Raw genomic sequence first — 26,446 nt, forward strand, 5'->3', positions numbered from 1 at the left:
GGACATTTCCCTACGTAACTCCCGCTGTGCACACTCCAGTTGAGATACACTAATTGTACACTGAAGGTGTGCTCATTAATCACCTGAGGAGAATCTGTCACTCTCAGGCATCTCTCCAGGAAGCTCCTGCTCCAGAACTGACCAAACTGCACATAGATCATTTAAAACATAAGTACGTGCAGGAATGATCACATTTCTGAGGGAAATGTGGAGAAATGGGAGAGGCTTTTGTACACAGCCAAGACAGAGGATATTTTGTACATACTGTGAGGAAATTGGAGATAACGGATGGTGCACATGCTGCTGTGGTCACCCAGGACCACAAGCCAACTGGCTTGTAAGAATGCAGCAACACAAAAGTTCAGCTGAAGTTGCTACTGAAAGGGTGGTTTCAGCAGTGACTATTGTCTTGGAAAGATCTGACTCCTCATGTGAGCTGTACTGAGGATTGTGGTTTTTAACCTTCCCATGTTTATGCAATAAGTATAAATGCACACAGAATGAGTCGACACTTCATTTGGGTACTTCTGATAAGAAAAAAGGGCAGGGAGAAAGCAAGAGCAAAAAGAGACAAAGGGAACAAATAAAAACAAATGAAGAAACCAGCCGGGGAAGAAATCAGACATGGAATCTAGATGAATATCCAAAAATGATGATAACTGATGGTATAAAAGTATACATATTCAAATTTACCAATATTTTAAGTAACTTTTGCTGCACAACAGACTTCTATGTCTTCCTCTGGTTAATAGTCATTGTCTGGTTAATAAGCACAGATGTTTACTATTAGCTTGCAGATAATGTTTAATAATTTTATTTTTTTTAAACCATGGGCTTGTCTCTGGTAGAGGTTATTTAAAAAACTAAAGGCAAATCATAACACTCTGCTCATTCGAAGAGAGTTTTCATGTACTTAAATCATTCAGACACTTGAGAGAAGGGAAGGAAGGGAGGTGCATAATCAAGGAGTTATGGTACTTCAAAGATTCATAAAGATGAAAACTATAACTAATTCTTCTTTTTCAGAGCCACCCTATTCTACCTTTGGATCTTTTCTGTACAATTTGCATTTAGGCCTTTAAACATTTGTAGGGAAATCTCTGTATGCATCATGCAGAAATATACCTGCACAGGTTTCCAAGCATGCATCTGGACTGAACCACAGAAGTATGACTGCAGCTTGTAGACAGAACCAAGCTTGCTTTCTCCAATTAGAGTTTAAGCACAATATTATATACCTATAGCAGGGAGCAATCCCAGTGTGAGCTGTATAACCTTAGCAGGACCCTGAGTAAATTTTTCATCCTGTGTGACCTCATTTGTGCAGGTCAATAGTAAATGAGATGTCAATATCTACACCTTGGGCTTGCCTAGCACTGCTCACAAGGTGTTTTCCCTGAGGCACAGTGTGTTGCTGTGATTGCCAGCATGAGACTTAGTCGAGAATTTCCCACTGCATAAGAGTAAGTAATTTTACATAGGAGAGCAGGCTTCAGCAACACTAAATCACGAGCTTTACAGTTGTGTGGTTGTAATTCCTCTTGTTTTTGAGTAAGAGAGCAGTTTGGATCACAGCATTACTCATCAGCCCGCAGGGCAAAGATCCCTGCAAGGATGCCAAGGAGTTCCTGTGGGCTGGGAGGGCCTGGAGCAGCACAGGCTGACACACAGCAGGGCTGGCAGCTCCTTTCACACTGGGCTGTGTGGGTGGAGGGTCCTTCTGCAGCCTGAAATCATCGGTGGGTGTTACGCTGACTAACAAGAAAATACCTCATAATGCATACGGAACATTCATTTAACACCCTAAATATGAGGTGGGTACCGAGGATGGAAATTATCAAGGCTCTACTGCCAGAAATCCTGTGAAAACAATATTTAGCAATTCAAGTAAGTTCATGCCACTTTCTACTTAATGCTCGAGGGAACACCAGGGTTGGCAGTCAGTAATTACTTCTGTGCAGAAAGAGAGTTTGACACACACTATCAGAATTTTTAAAGCAAGTTAAAAGAAAGTCTTATGGTTTCACAACAAAACTGCTAAAACATCTACCTCTGAAAGAACAAATACAGTGTATCGAAATAACTTTGAGTTGCATATCAGTATTAGATGTGAGAAAGGTTGCAATTCCAGAAGCTCAGCCAGACAGACTGTGCCAGGTCCTATAACTGGCAGCCTTTTACAGTTTGACAGGTGAAAATATCACACTGCATTCCAGCTCTCAGCCTGGGAGGTGAAGGAATATCACCTCTACCACTTTCATCTCCTTGGCAAGCAGACTCTTACTTACATGAACATTTGTGTCAGTGTTAGGGAAAAAAAAATAAATCTGAAGTCCTGTGATAAATGTCTCCATGTGAAGATATCACAGAAAAATGGGATCTGATTGTTTTGCTAGCCTCCTCTTATGAGGGGAGTGAGATAGAGCTCCAGAACAGAAAGTAGAAAATTCTCAGTTCTACATGCTGAACACCTACACAAGCTTATTTCATAAGGACTCACGGAGAGAATATAGTTACATAAAAAGCAACAGCAAAACAGACTCTTCATATGGATAACACAACAGATTTTTCTCTGTTTTTAATATCTGTATAGTTTATATATCTTGAACAGATGTCATGACCTTTTTTATGCACTGCTGCTTTTCGTTATAGCCAATGAGCAAGATTTAAAATGACCACTGAATTTCGGGCTGCACAGACACAGGAACTATTTTTAATACTGAAAATCCTTTGCATAATTCATGCTGATCAAATTAATTATCATGTCTGGTAGAGGTTTTTTTTACCTGAAACTGTGTGATCCTTTGGGTCTCTCAGTAGTTTAAGCCTGGTATGAGGGAAAATGTACTGCAGAGGCTTCCCATTTATCTGAGGAACACAAATATGCATGTCATAAAAAGATAAACCAACAATAATTGCATCAATAATTTCAGACAGTTGAAACAGGAACAAGCAAACAAACTTATTTCATCCAGGGAAATATTGCAACTTCTCAATTCAAAAATTCTCCCAAGTTTGAAGACATTTGTCAGACTACAAATTCCTTCTGTGAGGCAACGAATATTTGCTTCAATAACTCCAGATTAATTTCAAATATGGCTCTAGTTCTGATTTTTCTGAGTGACTAGATGGTGGTCACTCCCTTCTGTAGCTTCTTCTAAGCTTAATCCTTCATTCAAGCAATTTTTAACATAAGAAAGAAACAAAACATTATTCCTGTATTTTTTTATAAAATTATTTTCTTAGACACGTAAACAAAACGTTAGTTTAATGCATTACCATCCATGAGTTACTGCCTTAGTTTCAGCAAAACCACATGGTCTAATGTAGCTCTTGTCTTCAAACTCCAAAAGCCATCTGAAAGACCCAAACTAAAACTCTCAGGACTGCATTCTGTATGAAAATGCACATAATTTACCTGGGCTGATCCTAGACCACATCAAAGCTGAAAGCAATGCATCCTACAACAGACTCTAAAGAGCCAGTTTGCCTGTTGAAATGATCCCACCTGCCCCATGGCTTGGGCATAGGAGGGGCCAAGCTGTAGGGATGGACCCACTCTCCAGGGATGACTGCCCCAAGCCCACACCAAAATGCCTCTGCAGGGGATTGGTTGGAACCCTCCCTCCACAGCCATCACAGCCCTCCCTTGCCTGCAGTTTTGGTCTTTTGATAGCAAAGCTGAACCCATCACTTCTCTGCCTCTGCATGTCGGTTCCAAGCCTGGGGAATTCACCCGGGCCAAGAGGAGGGAGCATGACTGAGCCTGCTCCAGGATGGGAGCTCAGGGAGCAGCCTCAAGGAGACAAGAGGACAGTATTGTACAGCATGGCAATGCAGCAGCTTGAGTGTTATCAGCAGCTGACAAAAGTTTATTACTATTATTTATATTTAAGTAGCATTTAAAGGGATTAAGCTCCTCCTGAGTCAAGCACTTCAAACATAGTTCTGCCCTGGAGAGTTTATGAAGTTAATGGATAGCACACATAAATGATGGGAAGGGAAAGAGAGAAGTTGAAGTACTTGCTTAACTCAATCCCCCAGTAAGCAGAAGAGTTTATACATCTGTTATCATGATTCAGTTACTTATCCAGTGAATGATGTTGCTTCTAGAAAAGTCAAATCCTCCCATAACACAGTGAGAGTAATATTGAGTGTAATTAATGTCAGACATAAAAGGGATTTGGTAGTGGACAAGAACTCCAGAATAAATCAGAACATGAGATCAGGCAGACATTTGAATTTATCATGGGATTTTGTCAGAATATAGAGTCTAGTACTACCAAAAGTGTAGAAAATTCCATGAGGCTTCCACATTCATTAATGGATAGAGAGAGTGTTTTGTTTTTAACGACACTGTCAGAAATTCAGCAAGTTTTATATAACAATGAAAGTGATGCATTTGTCACAGGTAGCTTACATAAAATTGTAAAAAATCTGAAAGAAAGCATCTAATTTTATATTAAATTAAATAAAAAAATGTGAAATATTCCTGTTTACAAGAAGTGCATGAACACATTTGAATAGATCCTTAGCTGGGATCCATTTTGGTGGAAGGAATTCAATTTAGCTGAGGAATGCTGCAGTCCTTAAACTTCAATTTATATTATTTTATGTGCTCCTTCTTTTTTATTTTTTAATAAATAACAATTCAAGAATATTCAATGCCATATTGTACATGACTGCTAACAAATACATCAGAAAACATAGACTGTCTCCTTCTTTAGCCTATTACTTTCTCGTTACTTCCAGAATTTTATGAGAAAAATAGATCTTTGTGATTCATATAGGTCTGAATAAAAGCATTGAATTTTATTAGCATCCAGGGTAGTATATTATTCTTTTATTGTTGGTGGGAATCAGTACTTAAATGGAACATGCTATTAGGCTTTTACTTTCAGGCCCTTACATTTATGAAAGTGGCAGAACAAATAAGAAAAAAATAGTGGTTGCTGTAAATAGATAATACCAAGAACAGTTGCATTGTTCTTGATGTTTTGCTTTAATCATTAGTGAGCATATTTATCAGAAGTTTACCAGAATATTTGAAAACCTAATACACACATAATTCTGAAATTTATCTGAAAATTCACTAGAATATACCAAAACCTGTAGGACACAAATTATTTTGTGTTTCCAATTGTTCACATCTTCTTACATCCACTAAGGTTGGTTTCCCTTCAGCTGAATATATGCCAGGAATCCCCTCTAGCTGACTGTTCCCTCAGTTTTCCCTGGTGCAGAGGGACCATCCTTCCCCTGCACAGCTGCAGGAGGAGTGCAGAAAATGTAGTGGAGAACAAGTCCACAGGCCCAGACTTAGGTCACAGGGCAAAAGTTGACTTGATCCCATTTATCTGCTACAAACCCCAGAGATTTCTGCCATCTGCCCTGTCGTGAAGATCCTTCCTCAACACTTTGGGAGCATTCAGTACACTTGATTTGTAGTTCAGCACTGACCTATCACCTTCTTCCACAGGAAATGTAAGCTCTGGTCATGTGTTTCATGTTATTAGTCAGCTCAAAGGCCCTCCAAAAATTGAATGAATGGGAAATAATTGTGCTGAGGGTTTCTAGGACTGCTACAGAAGATGAGCTTAAAAATGCATTTCATTTCCTGTTGTCTTTAAGTGTTTCATCTGATAAACAAATACTACGGAAGCCTCATAAAAGGGAATATTATAACTTGAAGAGAATAATCAAGAAGAAAATAATCTCCAGTGCCACATTTAAGATTAAGAAATAAAATTCATTAATTGTGTTTTAATACTCTAGGCCATAGCCACACCTATAACATATTAACTGATCTTTGGATTGGATCACCAAAGTCATACTTATTCCTGGTTTCAAATGTTGCTGCATCTCCCTTTCCATTGGTGTTAGACAGGGCCTGATAAGATGACTCTCAGTAGCTACAGCTGGTTGTTGTCCTCTGGGAAACACCATTTTCAAGGGAAACTTTACCTGAGGTAGGTGTCCAGGGAGAAGATGGTGGATGCTCCAGGTGGTGGGTTAGGTGGTATCCATCCTAATTTCTGAATACCACAGGTACTTGCGTGAGCACACAAGGCCTGTGCAAAAGCTGGTACCAAGAACTTCTCCAGAAATTCTGCCCTTTTGAACTTCTAAATTCCCTCTGTGCAGAGCACACAAATGTTGAGCTCTCTAGAATTCCTCAAGGTGGAAAGATCTTTCTGCTGATAGATCCCCAGTGATGGAGATAATTTGCAAAAGATGCACTGAATAAAAATTTTACAAATACAATATTCCTGCTCATTAATAAATTGCAAACTAAGTAGCATTTTCTTCTGCAGTTAGGTAAATTCAACACTGATCTTTGCTCCAGAATTCATTCTGTCACGCAGAGAGAAAAACATTTCTGAGTGACTAAGAAATGTGACACTACCAGCTAAATTCCTTCATGAATTACAGTGAGGGGGTGGCTAACGATTCATTCTTTAGATTAAATATTTTAACAATTACACTAAAGTTGGAAATGTCCCATTTCTCATCATATTTCTAGAGAATCTCAATCACAAAAGTACACCCTTCCCCCATCCAAGTCTCTAACAGAAAACAGTTTACTACAATTTAAAATAAATTCTCCTTGCTAGCTGGAAAACAACCAAAAATAAGTAGATGGACTACAAAAATGTGGAACAGATGTTTGCAGGTAGCCTTCCATGTCCCTGTGATAAACAGTATTCTTTCATCTTAGCCCCAGTGCTCACCTTATGACCCATTTTTTCATAATTTCTAAATATCCAAGTGCACCTAAAACGTCTTGACTTAAATTTCAAGAGAATGGTTGTGACCCATGAATGAAGAGAAAAGCATATATATTTTTAGGTTGTTTAGAAATAGAGGATTGCATTTAAAAGGTTTCACATCTAGGACCCTTGCCTTCTTTTTGTGATTAGAAAGCTGTTGCCTAAGTGAACTGATGGTAATATACTGGTATTACGATGAGTTTAGGACTTTATTATTAGTTTAGCGCTTAAAAAGATCCACCTATGATGACTGGAAGTATTTAAAACCCCTCACTCAAAAACTACTTATTGCCTCTTAAAACACTCTCATAGTCCAAGCCCTTGTCACGAAATTTTACTGTCCTGGCACCTCCTCCTACTGTTCTTTCCCAAATCATTTGTATGATTTGGGAGGTTTCCCTGTTTAGTTCAGGATATACAAATAATTTTCACGGAAAATAATAAAACCCTTGATGTCTGGAGGTTTAAAGAAGTTGCCAGTGAACTGGCAGTGACTAAGCAAACTGTTGAGGTTGACAGCAGCCAGTGGGAATTCTACAATAGATTATGTATTGATAAGGTTTTACCCTCCTCAGGGAAGCAGTCCAGAATCAATACATTGGGAAATGGCTAATAAGATATTCAACTGAACTGCAATTTAACGTGATTCCAGAATGCTAAATAGCACCACAGAAGTTGCTATAGAAACAAATGTATTTTAATATTTATAATACAGTACGGGAGCTTAATCTGCTAGGTTATAAGAAAGCCATGGAAACCTGGAGGTTCAGGGTTGTCACTCCACTGCACTCTTGCTTCAAAAGCTCAGGGTTTTGCTTTATTTATTACCTTCAGTTGTACAGGCTCTGTGGGATGTAATCAAGCATTTCTGATTTCATCTAGTAGGAAAATTGGTATTTCATATGTGTGAATCAAAATCTTCTGGAATACACATATTGGAGTGGTCATTAAAACATTTCAATTTTTTAACACAGAAGATCCTAAAAATAGCAAATTTAAAGCCAATAAGAGTTTTTGGAAACAGGAATTGATCCATTACAAGCAGATTAGTGCTATTGATGCAAATTATTCTTTCTGTGTCTGGTTTGAGCTCAGTAAGGGATATTAAGGGAGTTGTAATGGATCAGTTCCTGTGCTAACCAGGAAACTTCCCTCCTAACTGATTTCAGGAAATCACCTGCAGCAAAGGAAGCTCTGGATAAAGGTGGATATGTTCAGACGGTTCTGGATGGAGAATGACTTGCCATTTTTGTCTCTCGAGTATATTAGACTTGGACACTCCAGGTTCCTGTGCAGGACTGAGGTGTGGATACAGGAGACAGACAGCATGGCACAATGAACTCAGTAACCCTTTTGTTACACACAGGGCTGAAAAAGTCCTTTGGGAGTGGTTACTTTGCCTCACTACTCTCATTGTTTGGTTTGCTATGATTTATTTGCCTTTATCCCTTGAAAATATAATACTAATGATAAAAAAGAAGAGATATTGATAATGATCTACTTTCTTCTATTGCTAAGTATTCCACAACTCAGCAATGTTTCAGCAATGAATCTTTTATTAAAATATCTCTGGCCCTTTTTATCTTGTCACAAAGCAATTTGATTTCTGGATGCGTCTGAAAATATATTTAAGTTATCTTAAACAAATATTCACAGAAGACAAGCTCTGAGTAACATTTTGATTAGGTAGGTGATGTGGAGTTGGTGAGATCTGGCATTTCTCCCTTCTGCAGAGTCATTGATACTATTTTGTACTGGTGTGTGACTGACAGTATCTAACCTGGATGGAAACAGAAGAAGAAGGAACTGTTGTAAAGCCTCTTCTGCTGAGGCTTTAACTGGCACCAGACAGAATTATTTAGAACATGTTTACTCTCCAATTTACATCCCATATTTCACAAAACCTTAAAAAATGCCTTTGGCTAGATTTTAATTCTGTATTTCTATTTCCATATAAGCATGGGGATATCACAATAGCTTAAGGGAGAAAAAAACCCCACATATTTTTTTCCTGGAAATATCCAGGAAAACAAGAACTTTTAGGCCCTTTAACCTTCCTGCTGAAAAATTTCGAACAAAATTTTGAAAAAAAAATTCTGCAAAATTTTTTAAGAAAATTTTTCAACCAGTCCTAATGCAAAACTATTTATTTGAGAGAGAAAACACAAAGATCAGATCTCTGTGACTAAGACTTTGCTTTGGAACTGTTTCCCAGGACAAAAGCTCTGAAGCCCTAGAAGTTAAACGTATCTTACTGACCACCTCCATATCACAGAGCTCAAGGTTAGCAGTAATCCTTGTGGACAAACCTGATTTTCAAGGAAAATTTTCAATTCTACTTCAGAAAGCTGCAGTGGTAAAATACAATTTTGTATGCTTAGAATAATGAATGTTTCTCATGGGGATTAAAGTACTCAGATAGACAGTTTTTTAAACTGTTGCCAGTGATATTAAGAGCTGTTAAGACTCAAAAGCATCCTTTATCATTCAATTAAGTTGATTAATAGAATCATAGATCTATTTGAATAGATTGCTATAAGAATTATATTGTGTAAAGCCCTTTTCCTCAACAAGAAATGAGTAGGCTCAGTACAACCCAGGGTTTTTAAATCTCATTATATGCTAAGGAAAGGAAAGGAGGGGAGAAAAAAAAAAAAGACAGCTTGTATTTTTAGACATTTTAACACTTGCTTTGTAAAATCTACACCATTGCTTCATAAAACCTACATTTGATTGTCAAATGTCAGTGAAAATGCTCACCAGCATAAAACTTTTAAAGGCTGCATGACAGTGGGATATTCCTGTTTTGTATGTTTTCTGAGGAATTAACGTGAGCAATATAAGCTGTTAAGTATCACAAAGGGGCCATACAATATCTTCTCTCAGAATCACAGAATTGTTAAAGTTGGAAAAGACATCAAGTCCAACTGTCAGCCCAGTACCACCACCATGTTCACTACAAACCATGTCCTCAAGTGCCATTTCCACATTTTTCTTGAACACTTCCATGGATGATGACTCCATCATTTCCCTGGGCAGCCTGTTCCAATGCTTGACCAGCCCTTCCATGAAGACATTTTTCCCAATATCTAATCTCAACCTCCCCTGGTGCAATTTGAAGTTATTTTCTCTTGTCTTGAGAAAATACACTCATTGCTTACATTGGATCTCATGTAAAAATGGAATCTAAATCAAAACATAATAATATATCAGGATATAATCTAGATCAATCAATAAAAATGACAACTGATATAAGCAGCTGAAACCTTAGAGACTGGAAATACATAAACTTTATAGATAAAAAGTGAAAATGTGATGGTACACTAAGATAATCTAGATTTCAATGTTGGCAAGCCTGAAAAGCAGACTATGGTATTCTTCTACCTCTCCCTAATAAATGAAATATTCTAAGTATTAGATTTATAAAGTCCTGCTGATTTATTCAATAATTAATCACAGACTGTTTGGATTATACTTACCATTTGAAAGTGAAAAAAAATGTCAACAGGATAAAGAAATTATTTCCCTTCAACTACTAAAATAAGGGACTTTAATTTAAATGTGATAAAGTTGGTAAAGGAAAATTAGATTGTTTTCTCTTTTTTGTCTTTTTTTCACCAATAGGAATACTAAAGGTATAGATATTTTCAGTTATATTTCAAAAGTCAAGACAACCTGCAAGAATTAATACTGAATTGTGGAGGAAAGTGAATATAATTTCATTATCAAATGTTGATGATGAATACAGGTTCAACAGCACTTCAGCTGAATGCAGCTGGATTTTGAGTAATCCTGTAGTTTCCTATGGGACCCATTGGACAGCATGATTAAATTATCAGTCATCTATAAAACTAGAGACACATCTTATTTGACAGCTTACTTGATCTTGGTGTTGACTTAGTGGTCGAGAGTGTGACAACTTCTCAGGCAGCCTTCTGTCAAGGATGTGTCCATTCTCCAAACGAGGCTCTCGGGGCTTGTCAAACCAATCTGTTTCTTCCCGACGGAGATGATAGGCTTTGAAAACCAAGGACAGGTCAAATGCTCTGGTCCAGTGCTGGGCAAAGGGCAAGAATGTGCATTGTGCATAGCAAACATGCAGAGTGGTTACTAATTGGCCATGCAGCTAAAGCAAAGTTAGAGGTGAGACTTGAGACATTGAACTTGAGTATTATTTAGCTGTGAGGCAGCAAAGGGAGAAGATTCTGTTTATGTCAGAACTATGGATATTAAATTCAGAAGAAATCTAAGTGCTATAGCCACTTCCTCCTTCTGGCAGATAAGAAATGCACTGCGGATTTCACATATCTCTAAAATCACATATCTCTAAAATGTTTGTTGATAAAAAATTAGGCATATTAGTTATTTTTCAGCAGACCAACCAAAAAAAAAAAAAAAAAAAAAGAAAAAAAAAAAAGAAAAAAAAAAAAAAGACAAAACAACAAAACCAAACAAATTCAGAAAATCCAAATCAAAATCCAAAATAACCAACCCTCAAAATACAAATCCCACTAATTCCCAAATTTCTGAAGTGAATATTGTTCAAGATATTTTGAAAATAATCTAGACCTACATATAAGAAAATTAAGACTTCTCTATGAAATCGATACCAAACCAAATCAAATAAGATAGAAAACCAACCTATGAACTGAAATTCTAAGCAGAAATATTACAGGTGTTCTCATTTTTAATTCCATCCCCCGATTTTGCAGTATGAACCTTTGTGTATGGATCTTTAATGATCATTCTGCAAAAAATTCTACAAGACTAATACTCTGTTTGCAACATTAAATGTTGTATTAGGTATCTTTTGGGGATCAGATAATGTCATTTCACTGAAATCAATTTTGCAAATGCATATATTTATGCTTACTGACTACTGGATCAACTCACACAGGTATGACTCCATTGGGATCAGAATCATGTCCTGTTTTCTTCAGTGTAAACCAATACATTGTTCAGGTAATGCAATGTAGAATGTAAGGCAAATTTGAATTTTATGCTTTATTAAGCAAGATAAATTTGGAAATCAAAAGAAGATAATATTTGTTTCAGCAAAACCACAAGGAATTTCAAACCTTAAATAAGATCAGTTTTTCCTATAGTAACAAGAGTGAATGCTCATGACAGAAAAGAATTTAAAAGGAAAAATGGTAGTGTTAATAATCTTTCCTATTTAGTTGTGAAAGTAAACATTATCTATTTGGTTTAAGAAATTATTTCACAAAAATGTTAATTTAATAGGAAAAAAAGTAAGGTGGTTTATCACTACTATTGTCTTAAATTTTTTCAAAATGAGGAATACTATATATGAATGATTTTTTTGAAAAGAATAAGTTGTATGTGGTAAAACCAACATTCTCTATTATATTAAGCCTTCAGAAAAATTTTATTCTTGATTCAGGTATTAGATCTCTTCTTTCATGACTGTGCAAACTTAATCTAACATGAAATGGTTTATTTAATATTATTTAGGTAAGCATATATGAATTACCAGAAACATTATTAGAGGTTGATGCTTATCTTGCTATTGATTAGTTATTGATTAACTGCTATCAACAAACCAGTATGATCTAGCACGCAAATATTTAATTCTTTATACATTTATGCCAGTTGACCAGTACCTGCACAAAGCAGGCTCATCCATAACTCATCCTAACAGAACTTCTTTCTGATGATTGCATGAAGAACCTTATCTATATTTCTGACTCCAGATTCTAATGCTGGCTATCACAATCTGTGCCATAATCTGAGCAGATGAAAGAATGATTTTTTTTTTTTTTTTCTCCTGCCTCAGTTAAAATAACTTTTCCTGGATTACTTCTCTTGAAAGCTTAGAGTTCCATACTGCAGTTCAGAGCAGCCTTTTTTTTTTTTTTTTCCTTTTTTTTTAAATCAAACTGTGATGAATGAGCATACTTTATTGAAATTTAAGAACTTATAAATGTATGTGTATACAGACACACACACCACACTCACATGTACATACACACCCCACTGGTTTTGGCTTGGGATTTGTTACAGCTGGAAACCTGACAACAGCCAAGATGAACCACTGACAGTCTTAGAGAAGTCATCCTTTTATTCTAAGGCTAACATATGGTTCTACCCACACAGATTAACCAGGAGAGATTGAACCCTATGCCACAGGATCCAGAGAAGTAACAGTGATCACTCTAAATCCCAAAGATGAAAAATTACAAGGAATTTGCTGTGTTGATATCTTGATATCTTGACATCTCAATTTTAAACTTCTAAGCTCTGTTGAAGAATTGCCAAATTAGGATATAAGAGAGGAAAAAACCCAAAAAACTTGAGGTAAGCAAACATAAATTTTATACCTTCTGAACAGCAAGGGCTATTTATATTCATAAAATTGAGTACTAGCTTCAGTGTTTTTGAAAATTAGTATCTTCAACATACTTAATAATGTGTGGAAAGTGACAGCAGTGGGTTTGACAGAGATCTATCTGCTGGATCACAGTTTTCATGGTACTGGGAACCCTGAGAAAATTCCAAGTCTTTCAAGATCTCAAAATGCTGTTTATTTTCAATGAGCAGCTCTGGACATTGTGCTTTTTCAACACTAAGGCTACTTTTTTTAACCTGTTTGAAGTTTGGAATCCCAGTGTAAGCACTACTTTATGTCCTGAAGCATGGTTTTAGGATTTGTTACAGTACGTACTTAGTATAAAACAGAAGGTTTGGACTCAAAGTCACATTTGCATTCTTTTCTAGTATTTGTTATGGGATGTCACTTGTAAAAATGAATAGAAAGTTAAATATGTCTCTGAATTTGAACCAAAGAAAACAATTTAAATTTGACATTTTAACAGAAACTAATTCTTAAAAGTCTCTTAAGATGATAAATGAAGTTGTAGCACAAGAAGAATTTTCCAAAGCCCGTGCTTAGGACTGATTTATTTCAATGAAATCTCATCAAGACCATGGAGCAGTTGCTTAAAATAAAGAGCAGCTGCAAAGCAAATTGTGCTAAAAGTTGGATGAAACATGCCAGAATAGCTGCCCACTATCAGGGCATCAGATTATTACAGAGAAGAGTGTATGGCCTTAAAAAGAAGGCCATATCTTTCTGAAGAAATTTAATTGCTTCTTTTGAACACTTTTTACCTTACATCCAAATTATATTAATTATTTTCCATGTAGGTTACTTGCTATTAGACTGCATATTTAAAAATAATGTCATGAAGTGTTTTGGTTTCCCAAGGAACAGGCCATTTTGTGAAGCCAAATTTGATAGAAATTTGAAAAAGACTACTGAAAGGGGATGCCCTGAGTGACATATCAATCTAATGCAGAATATGTGAATTGAATTAGAATACTATTGAAAGGGTCTAACTAATCAGAGACTGATTTAAAACTGATGTGAGTTCAACTTGAAGTGTTACATGCATGTCTCACACAAATATATATGAGAAATATAATGCACTGTAGGGCAGATCTATAATTCCCTATGACCTATTCATATGAGGTAGAATAGCATCAAATTAGATTTTTTTGGTCCAGGCTGGATCTCCTTAGCTTTCAGGAGTAAAAGTGTCCTGTATCTTTCACAATGTGACTGCAGAATGACCTGTAAAAGTCACAAGCTGAGAGGAGACAAGATAGCATCTGCTTCTTTAGGAAGAATGATACGAGCTGCAACTCAGGGAGGTCCTCTAAACTGCTTTCAGATTTAATTATAGGACTCTGTGTGGTAAGAACTGAAGGACAGTAAAAACAGTTAAACTTCTGATAAATATCGAAAAAGCTGATGACCCTGAGTCTCTCCTGAAACACAGAGTTCATGAGGGGGTTATAAATATCTAAGAAATATGAAGAGAAACTTAACAGAACAAAGCCCTTAGTATGAAGTATGAGAAAGGCAAATAGATAATTTTTTCTAATGTTTATGAAAGATTCAGCATGTGTAAAAAACCAATAATGCAATAATGAACGGAGGTTAGTAAAAATGATAAAATAAACCATACTACTTCATAATCATGCAAATGTGTCTCTTGAGACAATCATTGCCATTTACAGACAATAGAGCGCATGCAAAGTCTCCTTTATTGTGCAGTAAATACACATAAGAAAAAGTTAAGGGAGTGCATACAATTTTGAACATATTCATTTCATTTGCCTTCAAACTATCTTTATGATTTTTAAACAATTTAGAATATATTAAGTCTGAACTGACTCAAAACTGATACATAATTTGCAATTATTAAGTATTCAACATCAGCTTTAACATTCTGCTGTACTTATTCAGAAGAAGCATTTTTAATTGCACTATTTATAATACATCAGAAAGGTTCCTTTCATGAACTTAAGTGAGATAAACTCTTGTGCTTATTTGGCAGATGTGTACGGGATGCATATAAAACCAGCTACACTGCATAACTCATCAACAGAAGTAAAATACTTTATGTAAGTTTATTGAAGGATGAGATTGTCTTGCACCATTCAAATGACAAATTATCTTACATAATCACAATTCTGAATGCACAGAAGTCCACATGACAGGATGCTTTCAACAAACCATATGTAGAATGTTATTTTGCTATCACGTTCAGCTCTATGTGGTTCTAACATATAATATGTACTTAATGAACAGACTATTTCTCTATAAACACAGATTTAAATTGGTGCATCGGGAGATGGAATTATAACTTTTTGATATCTATCATGAAATTTCATGCACATAAAATTACTGGAGTTTTTTAGAGATTTGGGAGATTATTTCCAAATCCCAACAAAAACTATTTCAAATAAGTTCAATGATTCACAGTCACTGGAGAGAGCTGCACATAAAGACTGATGGCAGAGTCTGTATTGTACATGGAATGTTCTACACAGTATCATTGAAAAGCAGACATAAACAAGTGAAAAGGAAAATGCACAAGCAAACCAAAAGGAAAGCAAATCAACAACAATATAGTAGCATGCTATAGCTTAACACCGTCCAGAAACTGTTAGAGTAAAATTAAAAAAAATATCAAATAAGACAAAACAAATCAACCCCCAAAAATGTAGATACACAGAAGATGCACCAAGGAACAGAAAAAGAACAAGTCTTTGAAGTGTAACAAAAATCAGACACATGCATAGAAATGAGGATTTGCGTTGTGATAGTAAGATACCAGTCTGAGGCCTAATTTACCTTCACTGTCTGACATGGCATGCTGGAAGTCATCCATGATGAAGGCTATATCTCGATCATAGCCTCGAGTCCGTGACTCCTCCCTCATATGCTGCTGGACCTCAGGTAAAGAATGGCTCGATCCAAACTGGTCCCTGGTATCTGCGGATATTGGTGGCAAGGGTCCAGCTGCTGCTCTTGCCATTCCCATTGGCTGTCCAACAGGACTTAGTGGGCTCTCCTCCTCTGAGTTCTGAGCTACTATTGGGATCCTTCCCCTGCTTTGGCTAATAGGTAGACTGGTGGGTTTAGTTCTTCCAGAAGGTGCTGCATGGCTAAAGGAAACATCTAAAGGTTCAGTTTCTTGGGCTTTCAGTCTTAAAGAAGAACTGGAAGAATCCCTTTTCAATGACAAATCGAGCCCATACACTGAGGAGGGCCTAGATGAGGGCCTAGACCTACTACCACTGCTATAAGACTTGTCTGCTTCATCCTGTAGTGCGGATCTCATTGTTGGACCTAGCGCAGTCCCAAGGCCTGCTCCAATGGATGACGTCAGTGGTGGCCCCATGTACTTCTGTTGGTCACTGATGTTTTTTCTAAGGCCATATGTGATATCATCCTGAAGAAGCCTTGCCCTAGTAGTAATTCCCCCAAGTGTTGATGTGCTAGAAGTCATATAGCTCGAATAGTCAGGCTCAAGGTCTCTGCTTTCTTGGATAGGTGAAAACTTTGTTAGTTTGGGGTCTATCAAGGCTTTCTTGTGTTTTGACTGCTTCTGGTAAAGGAGGGCTGCTGGCAGCTGCTTAGCAGCCTGTTTCTCAAGAGTAAGCCTACCTATGCTGTATTTCTCAGATTTTGGAAAATGCCTGTAGCTGCCCTCTCCATGGTAATACTGTGACAGGCCAGCCAGATGATCAAGACTTTCTGCACCTCTACGGAACTCTTGCTTTATCTGGTGTTTCAGAAGTTTGAGCTCATAAGGGTCCTCCATTGGGTCTTCATCAGCTTTAACATAGGAATGTAACCTAGAGGAAGTCTGCAGTGGTGCTAGGAAATCTGACACTTCTTGTGCTCTCCTGGCCTCAGTTGTGCGAAGCAGTCGATCTGTTTTGGTCAGATCTTTATCATGGAGGCTAAAACTGGAACCAAGAGCTCCTGTTCCTTTAGTAAGTTCTCCTATATCATCAATCAGCACATAATTTCGGGATGTGTGGTGGTGGTCTATATCTGCATAGAATGAATCTGCAGAGATACTTGATATAGGGCTGCTTGCTATGCTGTTTCTCTCATCTAGTCCTATCCTTAAGTCCAAGGTAGAGTATTTACTGCCCAGCTGGGAAACTGCATAACTACTGTCAGTTGAAACTGGTGCTATCATGAGAGGCTGATTGCGAATTACATCATAGTTTGTTGTTATCTTAGGCTCCAAATATAATGTGGTCTGTCTTGGCTTTGGCTGTATCACCATCATCTGTGATGGGAGTTGGTATGATGGCTGTTGAGATGGTGGAGGTTGAGCCTGTGGGGTATAGGACATGGTAGCTCCTGTTTGGAATGCTGTCTGGGTCTGATAGGGTGAAACCTGCTGGTGATACAAAGGCTGCTGTTGTTGGTAATGTGACTGCTGTGTGAACTGAGTTGGTGCTTGAGTTGGCAGGGCAGGAGATGAATACTGATATTGAGCATATGGGCTTGTAGCAGGGGCAAACTGTGTTTCTGGCTGGGTTTGTGGTGGCATAAACTGGTTAAATTCTGTCTGGGGTGCGGTACGTGGTCTTTCCAAGCCATGCTGAGTTTCTATTCTGGTTGACCTGGTATTATTAACTTCACTGTCTGACATATAATCACGTTCTTCTGCTACTCCTTGGAGATAGGCACGCTCTCTCTTTTCTCTTTCTTTTAGCAGGGCTTCTTTCCTCCTATTAATGCCCATTTCCAAGTATCTCAACTTGGCATCTATTTCTTTTTCCTCCTCATCTAGCTCTGCTTGCTTCTTCCTAAGTTTTGCTGATTCACGTTCGACCAGATCCAATTCCCTGTCTATATCCTGAAGAATTTTGGCTCTGGCCATAGTGGTGGTCCTACAAATCCTTCTCCGTGAAACTGATCCCACAGAAGTATATGGAGACTGAGTTCCTGCTGTTGCTTCCTCTGGAGGTGGATTGGGCAGAGTCCTCTTCACCTTCTTTTGAGTGCTGGATGGAGTCATGCTTGAAGAACCTTTGGACTGCAATAGAAGAAATATTCAGGATCACTATTCTGGAGGGAAATTAATCACAAGTTATTTAATTTTTTTTCAGGGTATGGATTTTTAACTTAACCATATACTTTCCTTAAGACAGAGAAAATTTTGTACCTGTGAATAGGAAGAAGAAAATAGAAAGGAAAATGGCTATCAGTCTGCTAAAGATGAGCAATCAAATGCAAAAATAGGGGTGACACTCAGTAGGACTTTGTTTAGCCTAAGACTAAAAAATCTATCTTATATTCTTAAAATCGAATCAATGGTAATTTAAAAGGTGGGGTGTTTTTTCTTTTATTTTATGCATGCTTATACATAAACATACTCAATGCATATGTACGTGAGGGGAACATATATATACATATACACCTCCCTTTTATATAATATTTAATTTGATTAAAAAATCTTTGTAATTATAAATGTACTTGTATACACATTCATATTTAAACTTATATAGAACCTGTATGGTTGAACAGATGACTCTGAGCCAGACACTGAATGTATACCCACAAACTATATTTTGTACTGAAATCCAGAAAACAAAGCAGAATTTCTAGTGACAAGACAGGTAGTTCTTACATGATCTTGTAATTTTTGCCTCATATCTGCTGCTATATATGTATATGTTCAGGGGATTTTCTTGTCCATTACAAAACTGGTATAAGCTTTCTTCAGTTCCCTGAAGACTTTCATAAATAAATTGTTACAGTTAGAAATCTTCAGTTTAAACTTAAAAAAAACAAAAAAACTTACACAGTACAAAATTCTAAAAATTTAATTCTGTCCAGATGTCCAGACTCCCCTACAGTTAATGATAGAAGAGTGATTCACCTTGATGTAGAACTATCTACCTTGGGCTGATAAGTAATTTTTTTGAGGTGCCAATCTCTCATCATCAGCCAGGAAATTAGACAATGCAACTGGTTAGATGCAATTCAATTTGCATCCTAAAGTACTAATGCTTTTGAATTTTTTTTTATTTATTTTTTTTTTTTTTTAGTTTTGAAGTTTAGGCTCTCATGCAATGTGTACAGATTAAGAAGTGGGACCTGAATGATTTTGAAATTGTATCTCATCTCCCTAATAGCTTCTTGCAAATTTTGCCTTAGAAAAAGAGGTTGATCTACACACATACACTGAAACAAAAGAAAAATCAGCTCAGCCATCACAGAATGAGGACAGGCTAATAGCAACATATGGAAACATATTAGCCCAGTTTAATAAGGGGAGAATAAAACCAATATTGATCAAATTGACTCTCCTGCCTCTGGAGGCAAGGACCAGCATTTCTGTAGGCATTAACTGCTTTTAATTAAAAAAAGCATTCTTTTTTAAATAAATGCTACTTAATTCAGACAAGATATAAATAGTATTAATTTTACGTAGGAGTTTATAAATCAGTATTTTTTCAGTTTATTTTAATATAGCATCAAAAAAACTGTACAAGTTTTTAAGAAATACTGACAATTCCCTTTTGCTGGTCCTCTAATCTAGCTTTTAAAAATTATAATAATCAACACATAGTTTGCCATGGATCTTTAAGGAAACATTCACCACCTTTTCAAGATCCATTTAAGCTCTTTTATTCTCTTCATCTAAATTCCATCTACTTTTGCATGTTTCCGTTTTCAGTAAAAGCAATTTAATCTTTTCAGCTTCCTGTGGCCATTTCACAGACCCATGTTGTGCCAACAAATCAAAGGAGTTAATTTTATCTTGCTCAGGGTGCACTTATAAGCAAAGACAAATTAATCATCTACAGTAGGTCTAGTTGGCTAATGTTTTATATTGTAAAATCAGTGTAATACCACTGTTATTTCCCCCTCCTGAACTGAAATAGGAATCACAGATGGTGAAGCAGTCACAGATGGTCACTGGCATTGGGAAGTGCCATTAATAAAACAGTCATTAAAAGGTCTATAATACTTTATGGAATTAATATTTTCAGATAATAGTTAAGTTGCTGATGCATAAATCTCAGTGTCAGACTACTATGCATTTTAACAAAAAAAATATTTTGTTTTTAGATCTTTCTGTATATGAAGAAACATAGACTAATAGATACTATAGGAAGATGTACCACTTGCTTTTAAAACAATATTGATAATCTCTGGTTTTTAGCTGCTGTTTTCACAAAAGGAAGACTTAATTACTTTTACTTGAGATTGATACTTGGACAAGAAAAAGAACACTAGTACTGTGATAAAATGTGTGTGTGTTTCTTGTTCCTGAATATTTCCATCATCACCTATGTTAGCATGCTCCCTGGGAACTGTCTTAGTAGATTGAAGGGAAGCTCAACTGCAGTATTTTAACAGACAGCTTAAAAGTGGCTGCTATTATTTTTTGCATTTCTTTTGAATTTGTTAAATAGCATGGGGGAAAAAAAAAAGGCAAGCTAGGGCTGATCTTTGCCAAATTCTAATCTCTTTTTCAAAATGAACTGGGAGTGGAAAGAAACAATTGTGTTGTCTAGACACATCTCTGTATTTTTGGTCATTGTCTCACATTCATAATGTTATGTTCATTTTACATTTGAAGTATCCAAAGGAAAGATGGGGCAGAAACCTTAATGAGACCACTGTGGAGCCACATAAACTTATCAAATACAAGCAGGCATTCTTAGACCTTACAATCACTGGATAAAGGTTAAGTTAGATGTCAGACAGGTGACCTTAGCAAGCTCTCTGACTGAATAAACGATTAAGTTTTCTATTATATTTTACCATGTTTTCCATCTTAATTCTAATCAGTTTACTTCTAGCTATTTGCAACCTCACTAATTTTTAAAAATATTTCTTTGTCAAGCAAATCACTAAATGTAGAGTGCAACTTCCAAACAGTAGAAGTAAATTATTCTGTACTTTGTTTTACCATGATGCTTACATAAATGTTATTACTTTATTGCTGACTTTATTTATAATAATTTTTATTATATAAAAATATAATTTTTCACTAGTCTGGGATATCCCTTCAGGGTGGACCTAATGGTAATCAGATCTGCTTCTGAGGCAAAGCTGACCTTGTTGAAATAAGGCGTAAGCTTGTGCTTGAAATAATGCTACAATAGGAGACCTTCTCCCCAGTACTACAAGCTAAAGAACTGAGGAACAAACTGCCTTCTCCTTCCACCACCACTCCTTAAGCCTAACAGAGTTTTGAAATAAACATAGGAGGATGTCTTCTTAGTCTTGCAGTTCAGTGACAAGATAACATCACAGTAAACAAGTCAAAAGACTGAGCTGAAGGTTGCATGCAAACAGATTTAGCAAAATCTTGCTTTTCTGCCTTGCCAATACATATTAGTCTTGATGTGAGTTATTGTCTGAGTCTGAGCTTATAGAGGTCATCTTGACAATAGCTTGTGAACTCTGTTAAATTGTGTGGTGACTTTGGAATAACTCCTTTGCAATGACCATCCCTGTCCCTTGCGAATATTTCTAAAAATACCTTTTTCTACCTATTTTTGTATCTTTAATTTGATGTCATTGTTGACGAAGCCAGCAAGACTCTGACCCACTACAAGAATCATTCAACTACTAAGAAATACTAATGTGTTCTGCTGCTTTCTATCTGTTTTAAAGAGATAGCTTACTTTGAGGAACCGAATGGCTCAGGATACCTGTGATAACTTTCTACTTCTAAACACTGTGTTTGATTCTAGCTAAGCAACCTTTCTTGTTCTCTTCCAAATGAGTTTTTGAACATGATATGCTGCTCTCCATTCAGGTAGCAATGTTTGGATATTCATTTGCTCAGAAGCTCAGCTTTCACACTTGAGCATACAACTCTTGCATATTTCTTGCATGTTTTGAATTTTCCTAGTAAAACTGTAATCCTTATTATTCATTGCCCTTTTAAAATTTTCTATGATCACAACACCAACTTCTTCTTCGCTCTTCTTTAGTGCTGACAAAACAGATCTGTACTTACATACATATTTTTTTATACAAGCAAGGAAAAATCCTGAAAATAATGTATACATATTGTATACACATATGCATTTGCAGAAGTCAATTAAAATTGTGATGACAGCATCTTATTAGTTTATCCTTACCAGACTCTCTATATAATAGACACAGTGATGTCAGAGTACTACAGCCTGTGGTGCTGTGAAAAGCAAAGTGGATTATACATGAGGTTACTCCTCCCACAACCCCCGGAAGACTCAGCATGATGAAAATCCTGCTCTATACTGCAGAAGAATAAAACCTCACTTTTCAGGGCTAGGTTCCCCGAAACATTTGACACTAATTTGCAACAGACTTGAAATATCAGCAGAAAGTTGGCTGTATTCTGTTTGTTCTGCTACCAGAAAAACAATGCAAATAATATTTTTTGTCTTCAGACAAGGACCACGCAGTCAATAAACTCACTCAGAAAACTTATGACTAGCATCAGTGGAGAGATGAATGCTGATGTGCTAATGAAATTACTGGGAATAAACTGTTTTCACCAGATAAGATGTTAGGTAGTGGAGGGATAGAAATTACTCTCCCATTCAGAAATAAAAATCACCTAGGGTTGGGACCAATGCAGATTTTTAAGTGAAGCCTGTGCTGCAGCTCACTTTCCAGCTCTCACATATTGGATTTTTCATGTTACAAAAACCTTCCCAAATGCAACCCCTCCAAAGCCCAATATGTACATTTAAAATTGCAATTCTAAGACAGCTGTTCTACTTATAAAGGGTTGGAATGTGTTATTGAGTATTACAGCTCTTCATTTTTAGAAATGTATCAAAGGAATCAGAAATTTCGGCAATTCAATATTTCAAACATCTAATTTACTACAAAGAATCCATGAAAATCTGTTACGGCTCATTAAGGACTTCTTGGTAATTTAACAGTATCTTTAAAGTGTCTTGCAAATGAGACCCAACTCCTAAAGATAGTAACATAATACACTAGTATTAAATTACTTAATTTTAAGTATGGAGTCCTTAACTACATCTTCTTATAGGTGCAGAGGTCCTGAACAATGTTTTGCAACTTGTCCTGTGCAAAGAAAGTTTCCCATGTGAGTTTTTATGGACACTTCTGGACTTAATATCTATTATGTGATAACTGCTGATGAGAAGGGTCCACCTTTGTTAACCCCTCTTAATAAACATTAGAGAAAGAATATTGAGAAGCTTCTCTCCACTGGCTATGGCTGACATAGGAGCATTTCTATAGCATGAAGAAGCACAGAAGGTGGTTCTCCAATGAAGCAATCAGGTTAAAGGAAGCAGATGACGTGTATGTGGTAAAGAAAATACATAGAAAGAAACATATATTTAATAAAAGCTGGTATCATCAGCAGTGCTGAGAATGAAGTAATACATGCTCTGAACAAATTCTAACCAATAGTAAAACTATCATACAACCAGTATTGCCTTGGCTGGTGTGCCATTGCTGGCAAGGGTAGTGGAACATTAATTTGATGAGCTGAATTTGGCCTTGTATTTGGGAGTGAAATACCCTGCTTCACAATTAATATACCAGAGCTTTCCCTCAATATAATTCTTGTCTTTTTCTTTTCTGCAAGTATTTTGCTCTAGGGACTGAGCAGTCAGGCAGAAAACTAGGTTCTAAATCACTACCCAGCAGCATAGAGATGCCAGTCAATCTGATGTTCTCTAGATTGTGGTGTGTTTTTTGGGGGGGTTTTGTTTGTTTGTTTGTTTTGTTTTTGGTTTGGTTTTTTTTAAATTTTTTTTTACTCCTTTGGAGTCCTCTAAAGACAAATTTCTTTTCTGTTAACACGAATATACAACTTTTATAAATAGTCTTTTCCAAAACAATAATAATTTTTTGGGTTTTTTTCTTTTCTTCAAGTCAGTCAGAGTCATTTATTCTTCAGATAAACACTTTCATACTTTCCATCCCCTTACTCCTTTCATTTTCTCTGTGAAATTGTTTGAAAATGCCATTTTCACTTCAAATGCAACGGGGACAGCACAGTGCACTTCCTAACAGCTGACGTGATGTGAGATATCAACTTCTATTCTCAGTTAAACACATAAAAGCCCATATGCTTCTTTTGATCTTGAGGGGAGAAGAGAGAAATTCAAAGGAAATTTGATATGCAAACTACAGACAGCTGCAGCCCTTACACTGTGATTTTCAAAGGGATCTAGATCTACATTTCATCTACTTTATGAGAGCAGACGTAATAGGTGTTCCTAGTTGTTTGCACAGAAGACAGCTTTACACAGACTGATTTGTGATTCATTTGGAACAGGACTGACAAATTTGCCTATAAAGGGTAATGGGGCAAGCCCCTTCTCAATTTCTAAAAATTAGAAGTAGCAGTTTGAATCAGCAGTAATACATCATTGAAAAATCAGTTTGTAAGAAAAAATGAAATACGTTGTTTCGAAACTTGTATTTAAATAGTGTAATTGGAACAACGTTCCATGTATGTACATTAAAAGTATTTTAAACAACATGCACATTATTCACAAGCTTACACTTTAATTCCCTTACATCTACAGATCATACCTATACTATTTGCTTCTTCTGCTCACTGAAGACAGTCCTTTTTGCCAATTGCCTAAGTACAATTCACCACTTTTTGTAATTCTTTTTCTCTCATAGCTTAAGCCTTAAGCAAAAGGGAAACTTTTCTGGTTAACTCACGGTAACGTTACCTTCAGAACTCATTATTTTCTTTTTTATTCCTAATTTCTTTCCCCCCCTCCTCTGCTATCCTTTGTTATTTGTCTTTGCAACCATATTACTTGTCTTTTCAAGGTGTCCTAGGATAGCAGTTTATGTGAGAGATTCACTGTTCAATTATATTAAGTGTATACAGAATTACAGGTATCTCAGTTACTTTGCAATGGGGAAAAATCTCTGGCAGATTGATTAAAATAATGGGCATCTGTGAAGCCAATAGAAAGAGTCAAATTGTCAGAGTTGAGTACTGCTTCTGCATTAAAATCTCTTTACCAAATGGACTCAATATATTCACATTTTTCAATCTCTGAGAAAGAAGAGCAGGAAATATAACAAAAAGGAAGGGAAAAGGGGAAAGGAGAGGAGAAGGGGGAAATCCTGTCCTCAAACCAGAGGAACATGGTCAGAATTTCTTTTTTGAATGACAAATACAGATTTCCTACGTTGCTATGAAAGGCTTGAAAACATTGCTGGAAATATACAGCTGCTATGTATGCAATACCTACTGATGCTTCCTAAATTCTTGTCTTTATATGCTTTGTACTAACATACGTTAAATATTCTCAAGTATTTTAATTATATATCAGTATACTAAAAACTTTTGAGAGACTTCACAAAAAGAAAATACTGTTCTATCCTTGTTGCAATACTATGTTTTCACTATCAACTTTAGCTCATACTCTGAATGTTATAGTATTACAGTCCTACTCCAGGGCCAAAGCCTGATAAAGAATTTATAACCAGTCTCTTTGTCTGTGAATTAAAATTATTCTTAATTTACTAATTACTTTAAAGATATCCTTTTCTTGTTTAAAATAAAAAATTAATAAAATAATGCATTTTTATATACACTGTCTTTAACATGAGTCAGGAAAGTTTCTAAGAGAATTGTTAAACATATTTTACTTTGACAACCCAGAAGATTATGATATAAGTGACAAAACAGAGGACAAAGACTCTATGTAGGAGTCTCTGTATTGAATAACAATAACCTGAACAAGAGAAAGATTCACCATATGGAGGAAAAAAAGGCAAAACTAGAATTCCTCTGAGGTAGGTGCTTAACAAGATTAAGACAAATCCCGTAGATTAATAGTGACTATGTACTATGCTATAACATTGTATATTAGACTACAACATAATTAGTGTTTCTTAATCAGTAATCACTTCTTTTTCTCCCCTCTGTCGTTTCACTGACAGTTTAAAAAGAAATTTTCATAAATACAGAACTGAAAATTCTCAGAACTTCTCTGCTTTATCTGTTTCAAAAGATATCAAAAGTTCTATGATGGGGAGGGACAGTTTGATGCCTGTGATAGACTAAGATACAGATATTGCTTGCACGTGATGAACCCTGTCTCCAACACAACTCATTTTTGGATTTAACTAACTAATAACAAAGAACTGTATCTCAGTATTGTGTTTCAATAAGGAGGCAATGTGATTCTGCCACTGGTAATTTAAACAAGCTACATTAAAGGATACTCTACCAAAATGTCAGACTGTTAGCTTTGGAATCTATTGATTGCAAAGCCACTTGTGGCAGTAGAGAAAGCCATCAGTCAACTTTTATTTTCAAATAACACAATCCTCAGAATAAATGTTTCTGCATGTAATGAAGCAACCT

General features: G+C 36.2%; 1 protein-coding gene across 1 annotated transcript in view; it reads right to left on the reverse strand.

The window, feature by feature from the left end:
* The window catches only part of PCLO (piccolo presynaptic cytomatrix protein), a 317,263-nt gene that overhangs the window by 115,999 nt on the left and 174,818 nt on the right, over positions 1 to 26,446 (reverse strand). Inside the window, 3 exon segments of the mRNA XM_066318756.1 lie at positions 2,787 to 2,868; positions 10,651 to 10,787; positions 15,934 to 18,142. Coding sequence (XP_066174853.1) covers positions 2,787 to 2,868; positions 10,651 to 10,787; positions 15,934 to 18,142 — 2,428 coding nt within the window.

This window comes from Sylvia atricapilla, chromosome 5, assembly GCF_009819655.1.
Source record: "Sylvia atricapilla isolate bSylAtr1 chromosome 5, bSylAtr1.pri, whole genome shotgun sequence".
Classification (NCBI taxonomy): Eukaryota; Metazoa; Chordata; class Aves; order Passeriformes; family Sylviidae; genus Sylvia; species Sylvia atricapilla.